Genomic DNA, 19994 nt, shown 5'->3' with positions numbered 1-19994 from the left:
TTGGGCCGCATCTCATTAGGCAAAGCTACTCCAGACCCAAACACACTAAGTTGAGCTCCATTACACCTAAACCCAGGAGATTCAGCGTGATTTTCTCAGATTTTTCTAACGAAATTTTGCCAATAAGCAAGAACCGTCGACACAGTTATTCTCACGTTAGTTAACTTAGGCCTGGCTAATGCTCAGTTTCCTTAAATGACTTTTTAGACCCCAGAGTTTACACAAAGACAAGTTAAACGGGACAGAAATCTCACGAAAAAAGTGAGGAACATTTGTAATTCTCATATTAGAGTAACATATTTGTTTAGACCCCAGAGTTATCTCCAATCTCATACTAGAGTAACAAAGATGGCGAATTAGGAAAGTTTGGTTTTTCATGATGATGAAATCTTTGGCCTTTTTGGGAGGATTCCACTTATGTTGACACTCTCGGTTGATAAGGTTAAGGTACAGAGTAGCATGACTTTCATTTTGGGCATGATGAAGCTTCCTGATAATGTGGTCCTTCAGTACCCATTTCCTATTGTATTATAATTTGGAGGCTGTTTTGAAGATAACAGGACATGGGTCTTGATTTTCAGATTAAGGGATCCAAAAAGAGGTCTCTAGAAGCGTTTGTTAAGTGTCACCCCAAGGATGTTGCCGATGAATTAATGATTTGTGAGTTTTTAGCCATTATGAAGAAAATGTCAATCTCTAGGAATTGTCTAAAAAATATATTTGAAATTGGATCCTTGAAGAATTAATTCTAGGCACTGAGGGATGATTGTTCTTTTAACAATTCGCTTAAGATCTTATAAAGCAAATTTAACAAAAGAACCACTTTTACCTGAAGTTTTGAATACAAGAATAACGCTGCACATAAGCATACAAAGTTCTAAATTAATATGGCATCTTTAATACATTCCCTTCGCATAAAGGCTTTTAGGATTTGAATTGATTAAAAAGCACAGACCAAAACACACATTACATAGTTGAACGGACCATGCACAGTCCACCAAGACAACCCCTACACTAGAAGAGAAAACAAATCATCCATTGATCATTTCAACAAGGGATATTAAACAAGCATGAAATTATGACACATCGAGTAGGAATGCCAAATCCCTTGCTTAATCCAGGCATTATTATCTTTCAGTAGTTTCTTGCCCCTGTAATTCACAAAAAAAGTTCGTTAGCTCAACATTTTATACATGGGCAATTGGAAAACGATAATAGGGAAGGTCATGGGTTTAAATAAGGCGAAAATTTTCGCTTAGCATTTTGATCATGAATAAGAAATGAAAATGTAATTGCACAATTTGTTAGGATAATCTACTCAAAATTAATAAATAAGAAGTGTTATGGTCATATTTTCTATGTAATTAGCTTATCCATTGACAAAGCGTACTTTACTTGTAAATTGAGTCTGTCTAAGTTGGGTTTGATACATATCAAGTGGTTGTATTAAAGATATAAAGATTAATCCAAGAAACAAGTGAAGAAAAACTATTTTACTGAAACTCGACAAATAACTCGATAGAAACTTTTATCGAGATTTAGTAGGCAGCTCGACACCAACTCGACACTAACTTGATCTATCAAGCTTTATGAGTTTAGAAATTCTAAATTTGAATTTCGGCCCACGTTGAGGTATTTCTTTAGGATTTCTTCTCTCATTACCTTAGACATATATATATATATATATGTGTGTGTGTGTGTGTGTGTGTGTGTGTGTCTCATTTTAATAGCCGTCACACATGAATACAAAAACCAAGAGGTTATTTTTCTCTATAAGAAGCTACTGGGTTTGTACGCTATAGGGTTTTATAACCAAGTGTTCCAACAACAACCATTTAAGTTACTGGAGTTAGTCACGTATTGGAATCTATGCAAAAGAGTTAGTCACAGATTGGAGATTTGTGTATCAAAAGAAAGAAGACTACTACAAGATTAAGTCCAATTAGGTATTGGAGCAAAGATTCAACTGTAAGTTGGTATTTTAGAATAGGCTAGGGTAGTAGTAAGATTTCTCATACTTGTAACCATTTGATTATTGATTAGTGGATTCTTAGGAGTATTGACTTTAAAATCACCCGGTGGGGTTTTTGCCTTGTAAGAGGTTTTCCCCATTTGTCAACAAATCATTATGTTAGTTTAATTTTCGCTGCATTTAGTTTATTTGGTGATTTGTTGGTGCCTCCGCGATTTGCATGTAATTTGACATAATTAATCAACTTGGGTAATTGAATTAATTAACTGGGCTCAAGCTATCTTAACACAAAAAGTGGTATCAAAACAGAAACTTTTTGATTATGTTTTAATCTTTGCTTTATGATTCATTAACCCCTGTTGTTTTGGATTGTACCAATCTTTGATTATACCTCTTCTTTTTTATGGTACTAACTATGTATACTAGAAAATACGCATGAAAGTTTTTTTGCAATCTTTGGATGAAAAGGTATGGCTCGTCGTCGAGGTTGGATGGACCAAACCTACTAATCCGCCTGCATCTTGGGATGATGACATGATCAAAGCTGCAAATTTCAATAATAAGGCATTGAATGCCTTGTTTAGTGCTATGACTAACGAGGAGTTTAAGAAAATCTCATCTACGGAGAGTGCAAATGAAGAATGGACAATTCTTTAAAACACTTATGAAGGCACCAAAGCAGTGAAAGATTCCAAACTTCAAAGGTTTACCACTAGCTTTGAAGAAATCAGAATGGATGAAGAGGAAGCATTCTATGAATCCTAAGCCAAGCTCAAGGACATGGTGAATTTTGCTTTCAATTTAGGTGAAAATATTCTAGAGCCTAAAATTGTGAGGAAAATCCTCAGATCTCTCCTAGAGCGATTTCATGCTAAGATCACCGCCATTAAAGGGTCAAAGGACATTGACACTATTCCTTTGATGGAGTTGATTGGGAATCTGCAAACTTATGAATTAGGTTTAGTTAGGATTAGCAAAGGGAGCAAGAACAAGAATATAGCTCTCAAAGCCAAGAATGATGAAGAAGATGAGTCGTCTAAAGATGAGAACTCAAGGCTCAAATTTTACATTACTAGACAATTCAAGAAGTTCATCAAGAATGCGAATGTCAAAGCAAATGATAGGGATCGCAAGTAGCCTAGATTCTCTTAATCTAAAACTCAAGAGAAATTCAAAATAGAATTCAAAGAAGGTGGACAAAGCATCAGCATTCCAACTGGTCCAAAATGCTATGGGTGTCAAGGGTATGGACACATGAATCCAGAATGTCCTACCTATCTCAAGTCAATTAGCAAGAGCAAAGCCCTAGCTACCACCTTGAGTGATACCGAACCAGATGTTGACTTAGAGGATAGTGATTAAGAAGGGATGGTCAGTGCCTTCACAACCACTGTTGATTTGTTAAAAGAGTCTGAAGAACTGGTTGATGAGGAAAAGGAATTGATGGAGTCCAAATTTGAAGAGATGGATGAAAAAGATGATATCCATACTGCCTACTCAAAGCTTTACAAGATTTCCAAGAAGGATGAAAAGATTTATAGGCTAGCCACAAGGAAGCTGAGTGAAGTGGAATTGGAATAAGAAGAACTCTCCACTAAAGTTGATGAAGCAAATCAAACCATTAGAGCATTGTAGTTTGAAAACAACTTCCTGGTTGAAAAGGCCAAGAAACTGGATGCTAAGTTGTTTCAAGTGAAAGCTCAATTGGAAAGAACTTTAAGTGCTAAGCTAGATGAAATGCTGAATTTCCAAAAGGCTGCATCCAATAAAACCAGTCTCAGGTATGATCACTCTCTCTTTTCTTGTAGTACTTCCTCTAGTGCTTTGAATAATGTTGTGTTTGTTTCTCCAGCTTCTAATGTTGAACTTGAGATAATTGAACCCAAAAGTGAGGTTAAAAATGATAAGGGAAAATCCATTCTAGGAGTGCCCCCATAAGGTTGTTAAAGAAGTTAAGCAGAACAATCATCGTTTCATCATCACTGTGGAGCTTCAGGACATACTCGTCCAAATTGTTATAAATGGTTTGCCACAAAACAAAGCAATAATGTGTTATCTTTTGGAGGCCAAAATCATCTTCAAAACTCTTTAGCTCATTTTGGGAAACTCTTAAAGGCTGTGATGTTCTTAACGAATTTCAATGGGTTTAATCCTCCTTCTTATTCACCTATGCGGAGGTCTCAGAATAGGAAAACTTCATCTTCCTCCAAGTCTTCCGTTTGGAAGGAAAAAGACTCCTTCAATTGATTCCATCCCTTTCTTGCATTTCTTGTTTGTTTGTCTGTTTTTGAGTCAATCTAGTTTTTATTGCTTTTTAATATGTTTTTTTGCTTGTTTTGTTTATTGCTTTCAATAAAGAAAAGGGAAAAAATCTGAAAAATACAAAAATAATGTGTGTTTGTGTACACTAGATTTGTGTAAATTTGTAATGGATCAAAACTACAAGATATGGATCCATCACGTTGAAGAGTGGTATGAGTCGTCACCTAGATTAGGTTTAGCTAGGGTTTTGATTGGAGACATAAAATGAGTATTTATAAGTTAAAATTAGGGTTTTGGGGGCTTTCTAATTGTCTTTGGACGTTAAAAGTGTCTATGGGCTTTTCCACGTCAAAACATGATGTTTTGGGCCATTAAAAAGAAGTTTTAAAACCCAGAAAATCGGACTGTCTAGTTGGCCTAAATTTAAATGGTCTTAACTTACTTAATATAAGTCCAAATTAGGAAAAATTTGTATTCAAATTGAAGCCCAGAATGTCTATTTTTCAATAAAATAAAGTGCATTCAAAACTTCTTTGTGTATCAAAAGTTATGGTCAAAACAGTAAGTAAAGGTCATTTTTCAGTATTGATTTCAAAGCGATTTGAACACTTTTGGGTTGTGATTACTTCCAAACTATTTTGAACTCTTTAATTACCCTTGGTTGACATATGTCAAGCTCATCATTGAGGCCAGGGATCAAAATTTATTAACAAGTACAAAATATCATGTCTACACTATTGTAATTACTTTTTTACCTCACCAATAACAGCTCGTAATAAACTATCACTTAAGTTTATTGGTGGCTAGTTGTTATTTGTTTTTTAAGTGTTTTGAAAATATTATAGAGCTAGCATTTCTCTTTGTTTTTTTAGCATTTATGAGCTCTTTGTATTTTGTAATATTGTTTTTACACAATTCTTTATTTTGGGGTTTAAGTTACTAGTTGTAATGCTTTTCTCTCTCTGTTGCTTGCACATATACATGGTAACCTTAGTTATCACAGTTCAATATATTCTTTTGTGCCACATTCTCTCTTTGTCTTAAGAATGAGTGCTACAAGCCTACAAGAGTTAATCCTCTATGCATATATACATGTCTATTGGATTCAAAATCTATTTGCCAACTTGTCAAATAGCCAATGGATACTATTTTTTTAATTAAAATTTCATTTAGAGTATTATTGTTGATGCTCTAAATTGGGTTAGATCGCTTAGGGAAAACAATCTTCCTATGGCTTGACCACTGACACCCAGTTGAAACCCTTCTGCTTAAATTTGGAAATATATAGGATTATATATGATGCAACAATCTATGAGGCTTTGGTGGATTCAGTCTGAAAAAATAGAACTTGGTTTAGTCATACTCCAAAGCCAATAATTCTTGTAGATCCAAAGTAAAGGATAAGGCTACATGGACCAAAACTAAGTTAGGTTGCTTCTCTTGTGTAGCCACATATACAGAGCTTTATATGCTTTAGGGAGGTCCTAGACTATTCGCTGTGTGTCATATCTGATACATCAAATATTGGGCAGTGATGGATGATTGGTCTTCTGTTGGTTTAAAGTCTTATATAATAAATTGAAACTTAGATTAATTGTTTTATTCTCTACAGCCACAAGCTACTATAATCTAAAACTTTGAGTTTAAATGGAAATTAAACGAAACATCCATTTTTATTTGTATACTAAAATAATGTTGAATAAAGCATCTAATTTTTTAAACTAACATGGCATCTTTGATACATTCCTTCCTATAAAGACTTTTAGGTATTAAATTGATTATTACTACAAACACATAATCGCATAGTAAATGAAGACAACTCCTACACTTGAAGAGAAAGAAAATCATGATTCCTACACTAGAAGAGAAAGAAAATCATCCATTGATCATTTCAACAAGGGATATTAAACTAGCTAGAAATTAAGATCACGACTCATAATACCTTGCATAATCCAAGCATTATTAAAGACATTTAATCTCTTCTAGTTGTTCCAGGCCTCTGCAATTCACAAAAAAGTCATTAGCTCTCCATTTTATACCTTGATAATATAAAAAACAATAACTGTTACAAGGTTACAAGGTCGTGGGTATTAATAAGATGACAATTTCTGTTTAGCAATTTGACCACGAGTGAGAAATGAAAATCTAATTTTAAAATCAACTATGACAATCTACTCAAGATTAATAAAAAGGTAAAAAGTAAAGTTTCCATGCTTTTTGAAAAGAAGTATTTGGGAACTGAATGAAATCAACGTAAATGACTAGGACACACTACTTAGAGTAGTCTTATAGTAATCAAAATGAAATGCCTCTTACTTGAGCTCTACTTGGTCTACCTCTACGAATCCCCAAACCAACAAAAGTACTTTTTATCAATTGTAGTTCCTTAATGACTTCCTCCATATTGATTCTCTCTTTTGGAGATTCCAGTGAACATAAGATTCCAATATTAAGGATTGAGAGTAAGCACTTTTGCATATCCACATCAATATGCCTAAAGTCCTCAGTATTATTAGCTTCTTCTACAATTTCATTGTCATTGTCATCTTCTTTTGTTGCCATCATTGTTGCAGTTGGTACTTCTATTTCTTCAACTTCTCTTGGCAAAAGCATTGGGTCGACAACTTGAATGAGCCTTTTTGGTAAGGACATCTTAACAAAGTTATGGAGATTGAGACCATCTTTAAACATAACATCAGTGGGTCTCCTTCCTATGAACATTTCCAACACAAGGACTCCATAACTATATACATCCCCCTCAGTTGATGCTTCACCGCCCATGCCATACTCTACAACTCATGGAATAGAGGGAAATTAAGCAATATTCTATCTATTACAAAAATATGGATTTAGGGTTTACAGAATGCAAAGTCAAGAAAATAAAACAAATCTATATTAAAAAAATAATGACATATGCTATTATTTTTGAAATTGAAGGAAACAGTAATAACTTTATCCCGAGGGTCCAAATCACTTTTTCCCCCTCTTGTTGATTTATTTTGATTAAGAAAACATACCTGTTCAAAGAAGGTACAAATTTTAGTCAAAGAATATCAAATTTAACATTTCTCAAAGTTTGAATAATAATTGAGTGTTAGTTTTGAATTAAAATTTGCAATTTTATAAAAAATTAAATTAAATTAATTACGTGCTTGTGTGGTACAAATGTGAATGTGTTTTAACTTCTAAAAGAAAAAAAAAATACCAAGCGAGAGTTACTTAGCAAATAAATAAATAAAAATTACTAAGTGAGAGTTTATGTTAATATGCTAATTATGTGTACAACCATGCGAATATGTTGATGATACAAAACTTAAAAAGTATATATGACAAGAAAATCAAGGAGTTAAAAATCCTATCATTTGATAAAGTGACAAAAAGATTTAAAACAAAAGAAAAAAGATAATACCTGGAGCAGCATAACCGATAGACCCCTTTAATCCAATTGTGCTAGTACACTTTTGGGAAGAATCATTTGAAGTTGTGAGGAGCCTTGATAAGCCAAAATCACTTACATGAGCAATCATATCACTATCAAGAAGAATATTGCTTGGCTTTAAATCACAATGAATGATTTTTTGCTCACAATGATTGTGGAGATAATTTAAAGCAAAAGCCACATCAATTGCAATAATTAGTCTTTGAAGAATGCTCAAATTTTTTGATTGATTGTCGCTATCTGTCATTGGATGCAAGCACATTTCCAAGCTCCCATTTGTCATGAATTCAAAAACTAGAGCTTTGAAATCATCACCAATATAATTTATACTGGAGCAACATGTTAAGATCTTTATAAGATTTCGGTGCCGAACATTTCTTAATACATTGCATTCTGCCATAAAACTCTTCGAAGCATCTTTGTTTTGAAGGTTAAGAACCTTTACAGCCACTAATCTTTCATCTTGCTCAAGAACTCCTTTATAAACTACTCCAAAACTACTGGATCCAATTAAATTGTTGAGAGAAAATCCATTAGTTGCTTGATGGAGCATTTTGTATGAAATTGTTGGAAGGAGATCAATATTTGAGACTAAAGACGATGGTTTCTTTTTTGATTTTTTTCTCCAATAAAGAATAAGAAAGGTTGAAACTAGAAGAACACATGTAATGACACAAACAATTGTGGTTGTCAATCTAGAAGCAAGGGACATTCTTGATTTCATAACTTTGTGGCATTTTGGTAATTGCAACTGTGGAATACCCCCACAAAGCTTATTGTTTCCAATAACAGATATCATATTTACATTTTTGAAAACTCCTTCTGTTGGTATCTCACCCTCAATATTGTTGAACGAAATGTTCAAATATTTAAAAAATGAAAACTTCTCTAGACCTTTTGGAATTAATCCTGATAAGTTGTTTCGTGAAACATCTAAATGTTCAAGGCTTTTCAAGGAAGCCATTGATGAAGGTATGGTCCCATTAAAGGAATTCCCTTCCAAGCCTAGATACACTAAGTTCAAGCAATTTCCAATTGTTGTAGGAATTTCACCAGAAAAATTGTTTTGGGAGACATCGAGTGAATTAATATTCTTCAAACTGTCTACTTCAACAGGTAATTTGCCACTAAATGAGTTGTGGGATAAATTGAGTAAAAGTGACAAAGAAAAAATTTGAAAAACCTGTTGGGGTAGGACTCCACTAAGGTAATTTTGTGAAACATCCAACTGTTGTAAACTTTGACAAGTACCTATACTTGGAGGAATGCTTCCTTCTAAATTGTTTTGAGACAAAAACAATTCAGCCAATTGAGTGAGGTTGCCAATAGAGCTTGGGATTTTCCCTAACAATTTGTTTCCTGATAAATCCAGTCCTTGCATCTTTTGAAACTTCCCAAAATTGGTAGGTATCATACCTGTGAAAAGATTCTCATCCATGCCCAAGACAATTAAATTGATGAGATTCTGCAATGCTACAGGAATAGTTCCAGATATTTTGTTGCGTTCCAAATATAATCCTGTGAGTTGTGTTGACAAGTTGCCTATAGAACTAGGCAAAACACCTTCAAATCGGTTTCCTGCCAAAATTAGACTATACATTTTGCTACAGTTTCGTAGAGGCGTTAAAAAGTCCAAATCCTTTCCTAATTTATTGTGACCTAGTTGCAGGACTTTAAGATCTTGTAGATAACCCAAATTAGTTGGAACTGATCCCACAAATCTATTATGGCTAAGGGCAAGTATTTGAAGTTTAGATGCATTGCACAAAGAACTAGGGATTGACCCAAAGAATTTGTTACCACTTATTGTAAACCATTGGAGATTAGGGAGAGTATGGAATATATTTTCTGGAAGGGTACCACTAAGTTGGTTTTGTGTACATCCCAAGTTTTTAATAGATGATATATTGTAGAGAGAGGAGGGGACCATACCGTTCAGTTTATTGCCTCCAACTATGAAATTTGATAAGCTTTTCAAACGGCCTATGCTTTCTGGAATATTTCCCTCCAAATGATTATAGGTTGCCGAAAAATATACGAGTAATGAAAGATTTCCCAAGAAACCTGGGATTCCTCCTATGAAATTGTTTACGGAGAGCTCAAGAGAAATAAGCTTGGTCGAAGAGCCAAGCTCCATGGGAATTTTCCCAATAAGTTTGTTGTTGCCGACTAGTATCGTCCTAAGTTCAGAGCAGTTGGACAAGTTGGTTGGAATTTCTCCTCCCAACGTGTTATTTGTAAGATTGAGTTCTCGCAATCGGAACAACTGACCAACTTCCTTTGGAATTTCACCATAGAAGCTATTGTTTTGAAGGTTGATGAACCTAAGAAAGGTGAGGTTGCCAATGTAAGGTGCAATGGTGCCACGCAAGTTATGACCTCGTAGTTCTAAAGTTGTAACTCTTTGATGATGGCGGCCGCATGTAATTCCATGCCAGTTGCAGAAGTGGAAAGAATCATTCCACGAGCTCAAGATTCCATATGGATCATAATCAATGGATTCCTTGAATTTGAGCAAAGCCAAACGGTCAGTCTCATTTGTTGGAGTGGCAGAAGAAGTGGCAGGTTTCAAGCATAAAAGGGTTACAGTAAAGAGTAGAATGATATGAAGGAGTGTAGAGCATAATAATGCAGGAAAATTGGGGTTGTGAAGCTTCATTGGTTTGGACAAGCAGGAAACTGGTGAAATTTTAGTGTGCGGCAGAGGAAGATACACACCTTTGTATTATATATAGGCTGTTTCAGTTAGTTATGACGTAAAAAATCATTTGCGTACCCGGTACCCTGTAGTGCGTTAATGCTATTTGTCAAATACCTCCAAAATATAAAATCCGTGGGATCTTTAATTGATAAAATTTTCTATGATTTAGTATTAATAAATTGAGATTGCGCTTCCAAAAGCAGTCCTGTCTAAGAAAAATAAAAAGTGAAAGCGAACAAACAAAGAAATTACTTTGTTAACGTGCATGGGCCGTTGAGCAGACCCTACCAGAAATTCATAGGAACTGTAAAATGATGAATTTTCAATAGAAAATAGAATGAACTGAAATTGCTTTGATTAGGTAGTGAGGTGAGCTTGGAATACGCTAGAGACATGAAACGAACCATTAATGTAATTGACTTCTAAATCATGAGTCATAAAGAATCCGTCGTCCATGCCAGTGTTGTTTGACTGTATTCTCCACTAAAAAAGAAAAATAAAGCCGTGTAAGCCGTGTTTTGGTGCAGAGCTACTTTTTCTTTCTTATTTTACTTTTTTCCTCACTAATGACTATCATGTAAGCCCTTTTTTTTTTTTTTTGGGGGTGAACAGTGTATTTTTATTCTAAGTGTTTGGATTGCAAGAAAATAAAAGAAAAATAAGTGGGTAATTTTGAGTTTTTTTTTTATTCATTTTACTTTTTTTCGTAATTTCATCAGTTCGAAATTTTGTTTTTGTTCTTTAATTTTTTTTACGTGGTTTTTTATTTTTTTAGTAAATTGCTGAGGTGGCACTTTTATATGTTAATTACATTTTTTAATATTATTCTATATGCCACGTACATGTCAAGTGTGCCAGCAATGCACACCACTAGTTATATAGACATTTTTGTTAGTGAGTTAACGGTAAGAACCAAATTGACTACAACTTGAAAATTACAAAGACTAAATTAACTGCTGCCAAAATGTATTGGCCAAATTAATTGTTACCTCAAAGTGTAAGGACCAAAATAATATTTTTGCTGAAATCAAATAGATATATAGTTACTATAATCAAAATACAAGAATTATTGAATTATAATTTTTTGTTATGTTATTCAACAAGCATTACGGTGAAGGAGATAATTATTTCATTGAAAAAAGCAAGTAGCCAAGAGCCATGTAAGAGTCCTACTCGATGGTCTCCACCTTTAGTTAGATCTTATAAGGCAAATTTTGTTGCTGCAATTTTTTCCGAAGTTTCATTGGTAGGACTAGGAGTTCTGATTCGTGATTCTGATGAAACATTATAGCAGCTCTAAGGCAAAAAAAACAAAAAAACAAAAAAAAAAACAAAAAAACAAAAAAACAAAACAAAATCCATATTTAGTTGAACTCGCAGGCCATGGCAGCCAGTCAAGCAGTGACATTTGCAAAGGAACCGCTGTGTAAGAGTCCATGTGGGTAGTTTGGAAATTGGATTAGGAATATTTTATTACGACCCAAAGTTAAGGAGTCTCTTTAACCCTACTCTGGGTAATTGAATTAGGTGCAATGAAGAGCTACTTTTCTTCTTATTTCTTTTGCTTTTAACTTGACTATTGATGATGCAGAAAATAAACAGTTGAGTTCCTCACTCGCATATATATATATATATATATATATATATATATATGTGATTTAGAATTTAATTGAGTTTAGACTCTTCGGTTTTTGCACTCAATAATTCACTTGTCAAAAAAATAAAAAACTTAGAAGGACACGTAGTGAAAAATTGGATTCCAATTAAAATCTAATTTAGAATCTAGTTGGATTTGGACTCTTTGATTTTTACACTCAATAATTCACTTGACACAAAATTCAATCTATTTTTTTCAAATATAATATGTTTATAACTACTTTAATCAAATTTATAAATTAAAAATAACTTTTAATATGAATCATAAATCAAATAGATATATAGGTACTCAAATATTTGTTGGGGGGTTTTTAATAAAATAAATAAAAGAAAAATGACACGTGGTAGAATTCTAGACGTTTTAACATAGTTGCGTGGTAGACTTGAGACCATTCTAGAGTTTTTAATGTTAAGTTAAACTTGCCAAAGGTCTTATAGCTGAATTGGCACCTCCCATGCATAAAATGCTTGGGGGTCTGTGGGGGAAAAAATTCGAGTTGCGGGTTAATAATATGTTGTAATTATCTTTAAAAAAAAAATGTTAAGTTAAACTTTCTCAAAGCTTTAGTTTTTATCTATTAAATATTCTCCAAAAAAAAAAATATATATATATATATCTATTAAATGTAGAAATATATATATATATATATAAATATGCGGATAATATCATAATATGTATAGACATGAAAAAGAAAAATCCTTGACTAGGACAACCCAATTTTAATATGATGAGTTTTTTCTTTCTTTCTTTTTTTCTTTTTTTAAGATAGATAGTAATATTTCATTAACTCAAAAGATTTACATCACTGATGAATTGGTGGGTCACACAGATTATAATCTCCCATGATTATAATATATGTGACCAATAATTTCAGCAAATTTGGCAAGAAACTCTTTTCTCTTGTTGGCAAAACCCAAAAAGCCCAACAAATACATTATGCCCAAACCCATTTACCTTGTTGGCAAAACCCAAATACCCAACATTAAGATGAGGAATTGATCAAGATTATTGTTTCCAATCATTAATATTGCACCAACATTTATGAAAACTCCTATTGGTAGCTCACCCTCAGTATCATTGAACAAAAGGTTTAATTAATTTTTAAATTAATTTTCTCTAGACCCTTAAGAATCAATCTAGTGAAGCTGTTTCATGAAACATCTAAATATTCAAGACTTTTCAAGGCAGCCATGTCCAAATTGTTCTAAAGTGAGATCTTTCAACATATGTAGAAGTTTCTTCCTAAAATTATTCCAACTTGGTGGGAGTTTTGCAATGATTGCACCCACTTGGAATGATTCAGGAATATTGATTGACAAATGACAGAGTTTATTGACCAAAATCTGTAACTCATGTAACTTGATCCAAAAATGAGATATTATCAATAATTTTATAATCAAAATACTTTTGAATAATAAACTTATTCGTACCTATTTTCTCAGTTTTGTATTTCACTTCCAAAGCATTCCAAATCTCCTTCGGTGACTTCATTGATGTGTAGAGATCATAGAGATTATCAGAAAGAGTATTGAGAATGTGCCCTCTGCAAATCAGTTCATCTTCCTCCCATTTCTTTCTTTGTGCCTTTATCTCATCAGTGTCTACATCACTCACAGTAGGAAAAGGCATCAAATTCGGGCCCAAGACATAGAAGAGTTTGAGTGCAGTAAGTAGGAATTTCATCTTGTCTTTCCATCGAGAGAAATTGGTTCCATCAAAGCGATCCAATTTCACCAACTCATGATTCAACATCTTCAACGCTAAAACATCGCTTGTTCCTTCCATTGTAGGAAATATTGTCTAAGATTGTTAAGTTTTACATTATAGAAAGTAATAATGGAAAAACAAGGTTAACACAAAAGACAAACAGAAATTTAGATAACTTGAAGACACAATATCATTTTTCTTAGACAATATTTGCCCCCCACACTAATATTGCTAAAAGGTTATTGCAAATTTGTCCCCAGAATACAACCAAGATATTGGGTTATTGCAAATTTGTCCCTAGGATGCAAGTATAGGGACTTTAAATTCATTTGATTTTTAATTTTTGCTAAAACTTCACCATACAAATAATTTTCAAAGACAGTTAATTAATATTCTTCAATCTGCCTACTTCAACATGTAATTTTCCACTAAATGAGTTGTATGATAAATTGAGTAATAGTGACAAGAAAAAAAAGATCCAAAACCTATATGGGTATGTGTCCACTAAGGTAATTTTGTGAACTTTGTATAATATTTTCGTAATATGCTTATAATGTTAATTATTTTCTATGAGATAATATTATATTTTCTTTACAACTCCTTTTCATTTATTTATTTATTTTTAATGTAAACACGAACCTGTGGACTTGGCCCATATGCTAAGTCTAGTCCTACCCCGCTTTTCCTCAAAAAAAGAAAAAAAGAAAAAAAAAAAAGGTCCTACCCTGCTCTCACTTTTTTGGGATAAAGAGACATAATATTATATTTATTAAAACTGGGAGACATTTGTTTCTAAAAATTTAAAAAAAATAAAAAAAAACTAGGAAATTTATATTTTTATTAAACCCTAAAATAAACTTGAGATAACTCGTTCAGAATATATTCAGAGTCCTACCAAAATTTTCTTTCATTCTTGTTCCTCTCTTGCCTCTAATGTCTTATCATTCCGAAAATGTACTATCTCGTACCTCTTTTTCTATATGATTGTTCCAATTTCAAAACTTCCTTGAGTATTAATTTGTGATTAGATTTTAGTACTTACACATGAAACCACCACGAGAATTTAATGACTAAAAATTTAATAGCATTTTTTATTTTTCCTTTTCTTTCTCTCAAAATCTACTTTTCCTATCTTTCTCTACTTTTTGACTAGTATAACCTCATTTTCTTTTCTTTCTTATACTTTTTTTTTCTCTTTTCTCTTTTTATTTTTTGCTTAATCTTCTTTAGTTTACTCACCCGCATGACCTTTTCTCTCTCCTAAAATCTAACTTTTCTTCTCCACTTTTTATCTTTTTTGCCAGGCCCCAAAAAGAAGGAAGGGGGGGGGGGGGGTGGGGTGTGTGAAATCAGGGCCATATTTGTTAAAGAATAACCTAAAAGAAAAAGAGGGTCGAGATTGCTCCGTTGAATAAGGAAAGCGAAAACGTGTATCACTTGTGGCCACAATTACAGAATAATGTATTTTTTTAACATATTTTACCAAATAAGCTCCTTTCTAATTTATTTGGGATATAACCTTTAAGTTAAAAGTTTGAGAGATGCTACGTTTACAATAATTTTACAACATTTTTACAACAAATCACAGATGGTTAGTTGTTATTAGTTCAAATTTGAAACTAACACTAAGATTACTTTTTTGCCCCAACAATAACAACCAATAGCAACCTGTCACTTAGAATTTGTTATAAAAATGTTGTAAAAATATTGTAGAAATATCATTTCTCTAAAAGTTTTTGTTATTTTTTTTATCTCAATTTTTTAACAAATAAATTGACTTTTAACTTTTTTTTTAAAAAAAAATAGAGGTTAGTTTTTAGCTTTTTGTCACACATTAAGTATAAACGTTATAAAAATTATATATACCTTTTATGAATACCATGCAAATAAGCTATCGAAAAACTACAAAGTTCTCAAACAAACACTTATTCCTTAACCACTATCACTTAAAATTTCAATCACCCTTGCAATAGATTTTGTGGTTATTCAGATAAAAAATTCCCAGATCTTCTAATATTTAAAAACTAGCAAGTCCAATCGGGCCAAAAAAAAAAAAAAAACGTGTGTACATACCTTGTAGGGCGTAAATGCTATCTGTCAAATACCTCCAAAAATATATAATCCGTGGGATCTTTAATTGATAAAATTTTCTATGATTTAGTATTAATAAATTGATAATGCGCTTCCAAAAGGGTCCTGTCTAAAAATAAAAAATAAAAAGTGAAAGCGAACAAACAAAGAAATTACTTTGTTAACGAGCATAGGCAGTTGAGCAGAGGCCATCGACAACAAAGAAATCATATGATTTGGGTCATTGACTTCATTGTCCTGCTTTTCTTATTAATACGAGGACACAACTTTTTGTTATGATTTGTGGAAGTGGTTGTTAAAGAGTAATAGCCAATTACTTATACGTGAATTTGCCACCATTTTTTATTTCCATATCACAAAACCATTCATTTTAGCCCGGCATGAAAAGAATTGTAGAAAAATCGGTTTAGTTAGTTATGTAACTTAAATTGAATTAAATTCATAAGTAATTGATCACACTTAATACAAAACTAATAGTTGGTAGCAACTTCTAAAATAAAAATAAAAATAAAAAAGGGACTTACATACACACATCTTATCTAAAAAATACATGCACATAAAGAGGCACATCATTAAGGACCCAATATATGACCCGACCTAAAAATCTGATTTTTGGGGGGCGTCCACACTAGCATGTTATTACATGGCCCACGGGACCCCCCATGATCATCTTTACAACAGCAATAATTTACCTTTTCGTGGAAGTAGTGGAAGGGTTTCATTGACAAATTCAACTGTTCTAAAAGGGGCCTCAATATCAATAATTAAGATGATCCTAGTACGTGATTACATAGCCCACAGGACCCTCCATGATCATCTTTACAACACCAATAATTCACCTTTTCGTTGAACGATTGCTTGAGATTGGTATTATGGATAAAGAGAATTAGTTCATTCCAACAACCAAGTGAAATTATTGATAATTATGAAATATCTATAATATATGTAAAATTGAAAATTTTTAACTTTTAGTTGACCTCTTAATATTTGTTTGCATAAGATTTTGTGAGCTGTTTTAGGTCATTATATATATATATATGTGTGTGTGTGTGTGTATTATCTAAGTTTAAAGTCAATAATAGTTTCAATAAAACTTCCTATATTTAAACCATTTATTACAATCTTCTCAACTTATATTTTTTTTAAAGTCACATGTGATGTTGGTATTGCTCAATGTAAGTATAGAACCGGCAAATGTGATGTTAGCAAATTGCCTACTTGTGAGTATGGTGTCCCAAAAAAAGTGCACCATAGAATTATCTTTTAAATTCTCATTTATTAGAGCATCCACATCAGTGGTGCTAAATAGCTATATTGCTATTTTTAGCACCACTAAATACCAAAATGTGCCCTACAATGGTGGAGCCAAAGCTATATTTTTTGGCTCCACGGCCACAGTGCACAGATACTGTAACTAAAAAAAAAAAAAAAAAACTTTTTTATTTGTGTGTTCACACTACTTTTAATTATTTTACTCATTTTCATTCTTTCTTCTATTCTTATTTCTCTTCTTCTGCTTCACACTTCTATTGTTTGTGCGTTCACACTTTCTTTACTTTTTTTTTTCTTTTTCTTTTTTTTATATAGCATTCACACTACTATATATTGTTTGTGCGTTCACATTACTATTGTTCTTTTATTCTTTTTTTTTCTTTTCTAATATATTGTTTTTTTTATTTGTGTGTTCACACTGCTATTGTAGTAGATATATTATTTTATTGTGATGTTTATATTATTTTATTGTATTGAAAGCTACAATAGATCCACTGATACTGGATGTTTTGTAAATTGAGTAGGTAAAATAGATAAAATAGTTTTTTGTAGTGCCAAATAACTAAAAAAATAGCTCCACCAATGTGGATGCTCTCATCTTGTTAAAACCAATCTCATCCATTATCATGGTAATTTGTTTGCTTTTGTCATAAAATTTGTAATAATTTTAACAATCTTTTTGAATAACATAATGGATGAATAGAAATCAACCCATCACTATTAGGTAAATTAGTCCTATTAAAAAGGTAAGAATGATATATTTTAAATAAATAAAAAATATATTTTCAATAAATAAAAAAATACTTATAAACTAAATATTATGTAATTAATATTTAATATAAAAAGCTCGTTTAATGTAATTATATTAAGCATTAACTAGAGTGATCATAAGTTCTTTTAGCTCAGTCATGGGCTCACTTGCATTATCTTTTTAGCCATTGATGAATTATATGAACATGATTACAAGACACCTCTTGAAATGGACTCTCATGTTCACTTACATGTACGCTGGTAGACGGATTTTGAAAACAAATTGTGTTATGGGCTTATAGGTGGACTTACGTTTGGGTTTACATATTGTTGCGGTCAAGACCCAGTTCCGCATCCCTTCACTACATATAACTTTCACAACACCATCGAGCCAGCTATTGCACCGTATGAAGATATAATGCGTGTTTGTAGAAAGGACTTAATTCCTACGCTCATGTACTCTAATCTGGAGGCTGTTTTGAGGCCACGAGTAATTCTTACTCAGAAGATGAGGGCATTGAGGATAGGCATATGCCCACCAGGTGCTCTTTTTTTTGGGCCCTGAAATCTAATATCATATATTTATATTGAGATGAAGACGTTGATACGTGGCTAAAAATGAACATGTATTATTACTGTAATACTCCAATGTAATTGAACATCTATATTCAAGTTTTGTCCTATAAAACAATTTAGATTTTAATAAAGTTAATTAATTATTGTGAAATTGTGAAATCATACTTCCAAAATACAATTTTACAATTTTAACATTGCGTGTAACTAATTATTGTTACTTTTTATTTTTAACAGTTAAATGCCTCTGGTAGCAGGTAGGATGTCGTAGTCGTATGTAGCTAGATCATTGTGATTAAAATGGTAGTGAAATAGAAGCACTCGGTAGTAAATAAAGCGGCTTTATTACAGCGACAGAAGCCTCTTTTTACAGTGACAGAATAATACAAAAATATACAAATAAGCGTCAGGTCCACGTAGCGTGAGAATAACTGCACAGCTCATGGACAAATTGCAAATGCAAAACCATCTGGCAATATTAACAGTTACCCTAGTTTCTAATTTTTTTACTAAAATAAAAATTTACCTTTTTATTTATTTATGCATTTTAGCTTGACCCAGACTTAAAAAAAATAAAAATCAAAATAAAAATCAAAAGCTCAATATTGTATAATTATGGTTACTACTTACTAAAACTAAACATTAATACGTACTGTTATTAATTTTGTTCCATTCTAGTAATATTTTGTGTTAGTAAGCAAATTACAACGTTTAGCTCTCATTTCATCCTTGCTAAAATTTTCAATATGTATCAGTCTATTTCACTTGCTTGGATCCTTGTTGTCCAATATGGTTTTTTATATGATTATGTCATTCAAAGTTAATGATGAATTTTGTCAAATTTTAACTGAAACTTATTTCCATGATTTTATTTTGTATTTGAGGTGTCCTAAAATGTTTAGAACCCCATGGCATTCAAAAATCCCAAGCCCAATCAATTGACCTAATCAAAACACCATACCCTCCACTCTCAGATGGGTTTCTTCCTTTGAGAGAGAGAGAAGAGTGTGAGTGGTATCCTATTGATACCAATAGAGTGGCTAAGAACTTTGTAATTCTGCTAGTGCTCACACTTTTTGGTATTTTTAACATATACAAAAAAAAAAATTTATATTCAAATCTCTTATCTTCAAATTGTCAAATTATCAAAAAATAAAAAATAAAAGGAAATGGCTGTCTTTAAAATTAAAATAATTGAATAAAGAATGTAGAACAAAACTGTTAGGTTCTAAGGTCTTAGGATTTTATGTATTTAGAACTCTAATGTGTAATGTTGGCAAACCATGATCAAAACACAGTATTTAGTCTTGTTTAGGCTTGCTCAAAGTTGGTTTATTATTGTAAAGTTGGAATCGAGTCGCTGCAGAAGTACTTGGGACTTTCGGCCTGGCTCGATCGATCGAAGATTAGACTCGATCGATCGAAAATCGCACAGGTTGAATTTTCTGCAGAATTTCCAACTCAGCCCTACTTCATTAAACGTTTTGGGTTTTATGTTTTTACCCTAGGTATATAAACAAAACCCTAGCCACGTTTTTGAAGGTTGCTAGCTCCAATTGTATTGTTGCTC

At 32.4% G+C, this 19994-nt stretch overlaps 1 protein-coding gene across 1 annotated transcript; it reads right to left on the bottom strand.

Annotated features, from left to right (window-relative positions):
* Positions 1 to 870: 870 nt before the first annotated feature.
* Positions 871 to 10366, bottom strand: LOC112023277 (probable LRR receptor-like serine/threonine-protein kinase At3g47570). Its single transcript, XM_065771999.1, has 4 exons — positions 7644 to 10366; positions 6551 to 7023; positions 6177 to 6233; positions 871 to 1151 (listed from the first exon to the last, which is right to left on the bottom strand). The coding sequence occupies exons 1-3, from the start codon at positions 10330 to 10332 to the stop codon at positions 6207 to 6209; spliced, it is 3189 nt and encodes a 1062-aa protein (XP_065628071.1). The 5' UTR covers positions 10333 to 10366; the 3' UTR covers positions 871 to 1151; positions 6177 to 6206.
* Positions 10367 to 19994: the final 9628 nt, after the last annotated feature.

This window comes from Quercus suber, unplaced genomic scaffold (genome assembly GCF_002906115.3).
Source record: "Quercus suber isolate HL8 unplaced genomic scaffold, Cork oak 2.0 scaffold_52, whole genome shotgun sequence".
NCBI classification, from domain to species: Eukaryota; Viridiplantae; Streptophyta; class Magnoliopsida; order Fagales; family Fagaceae; genus Quercus; species Quercus suber.
This window is presented reverse-complemented; position numbering and strand designations above follow the sequence as displayed.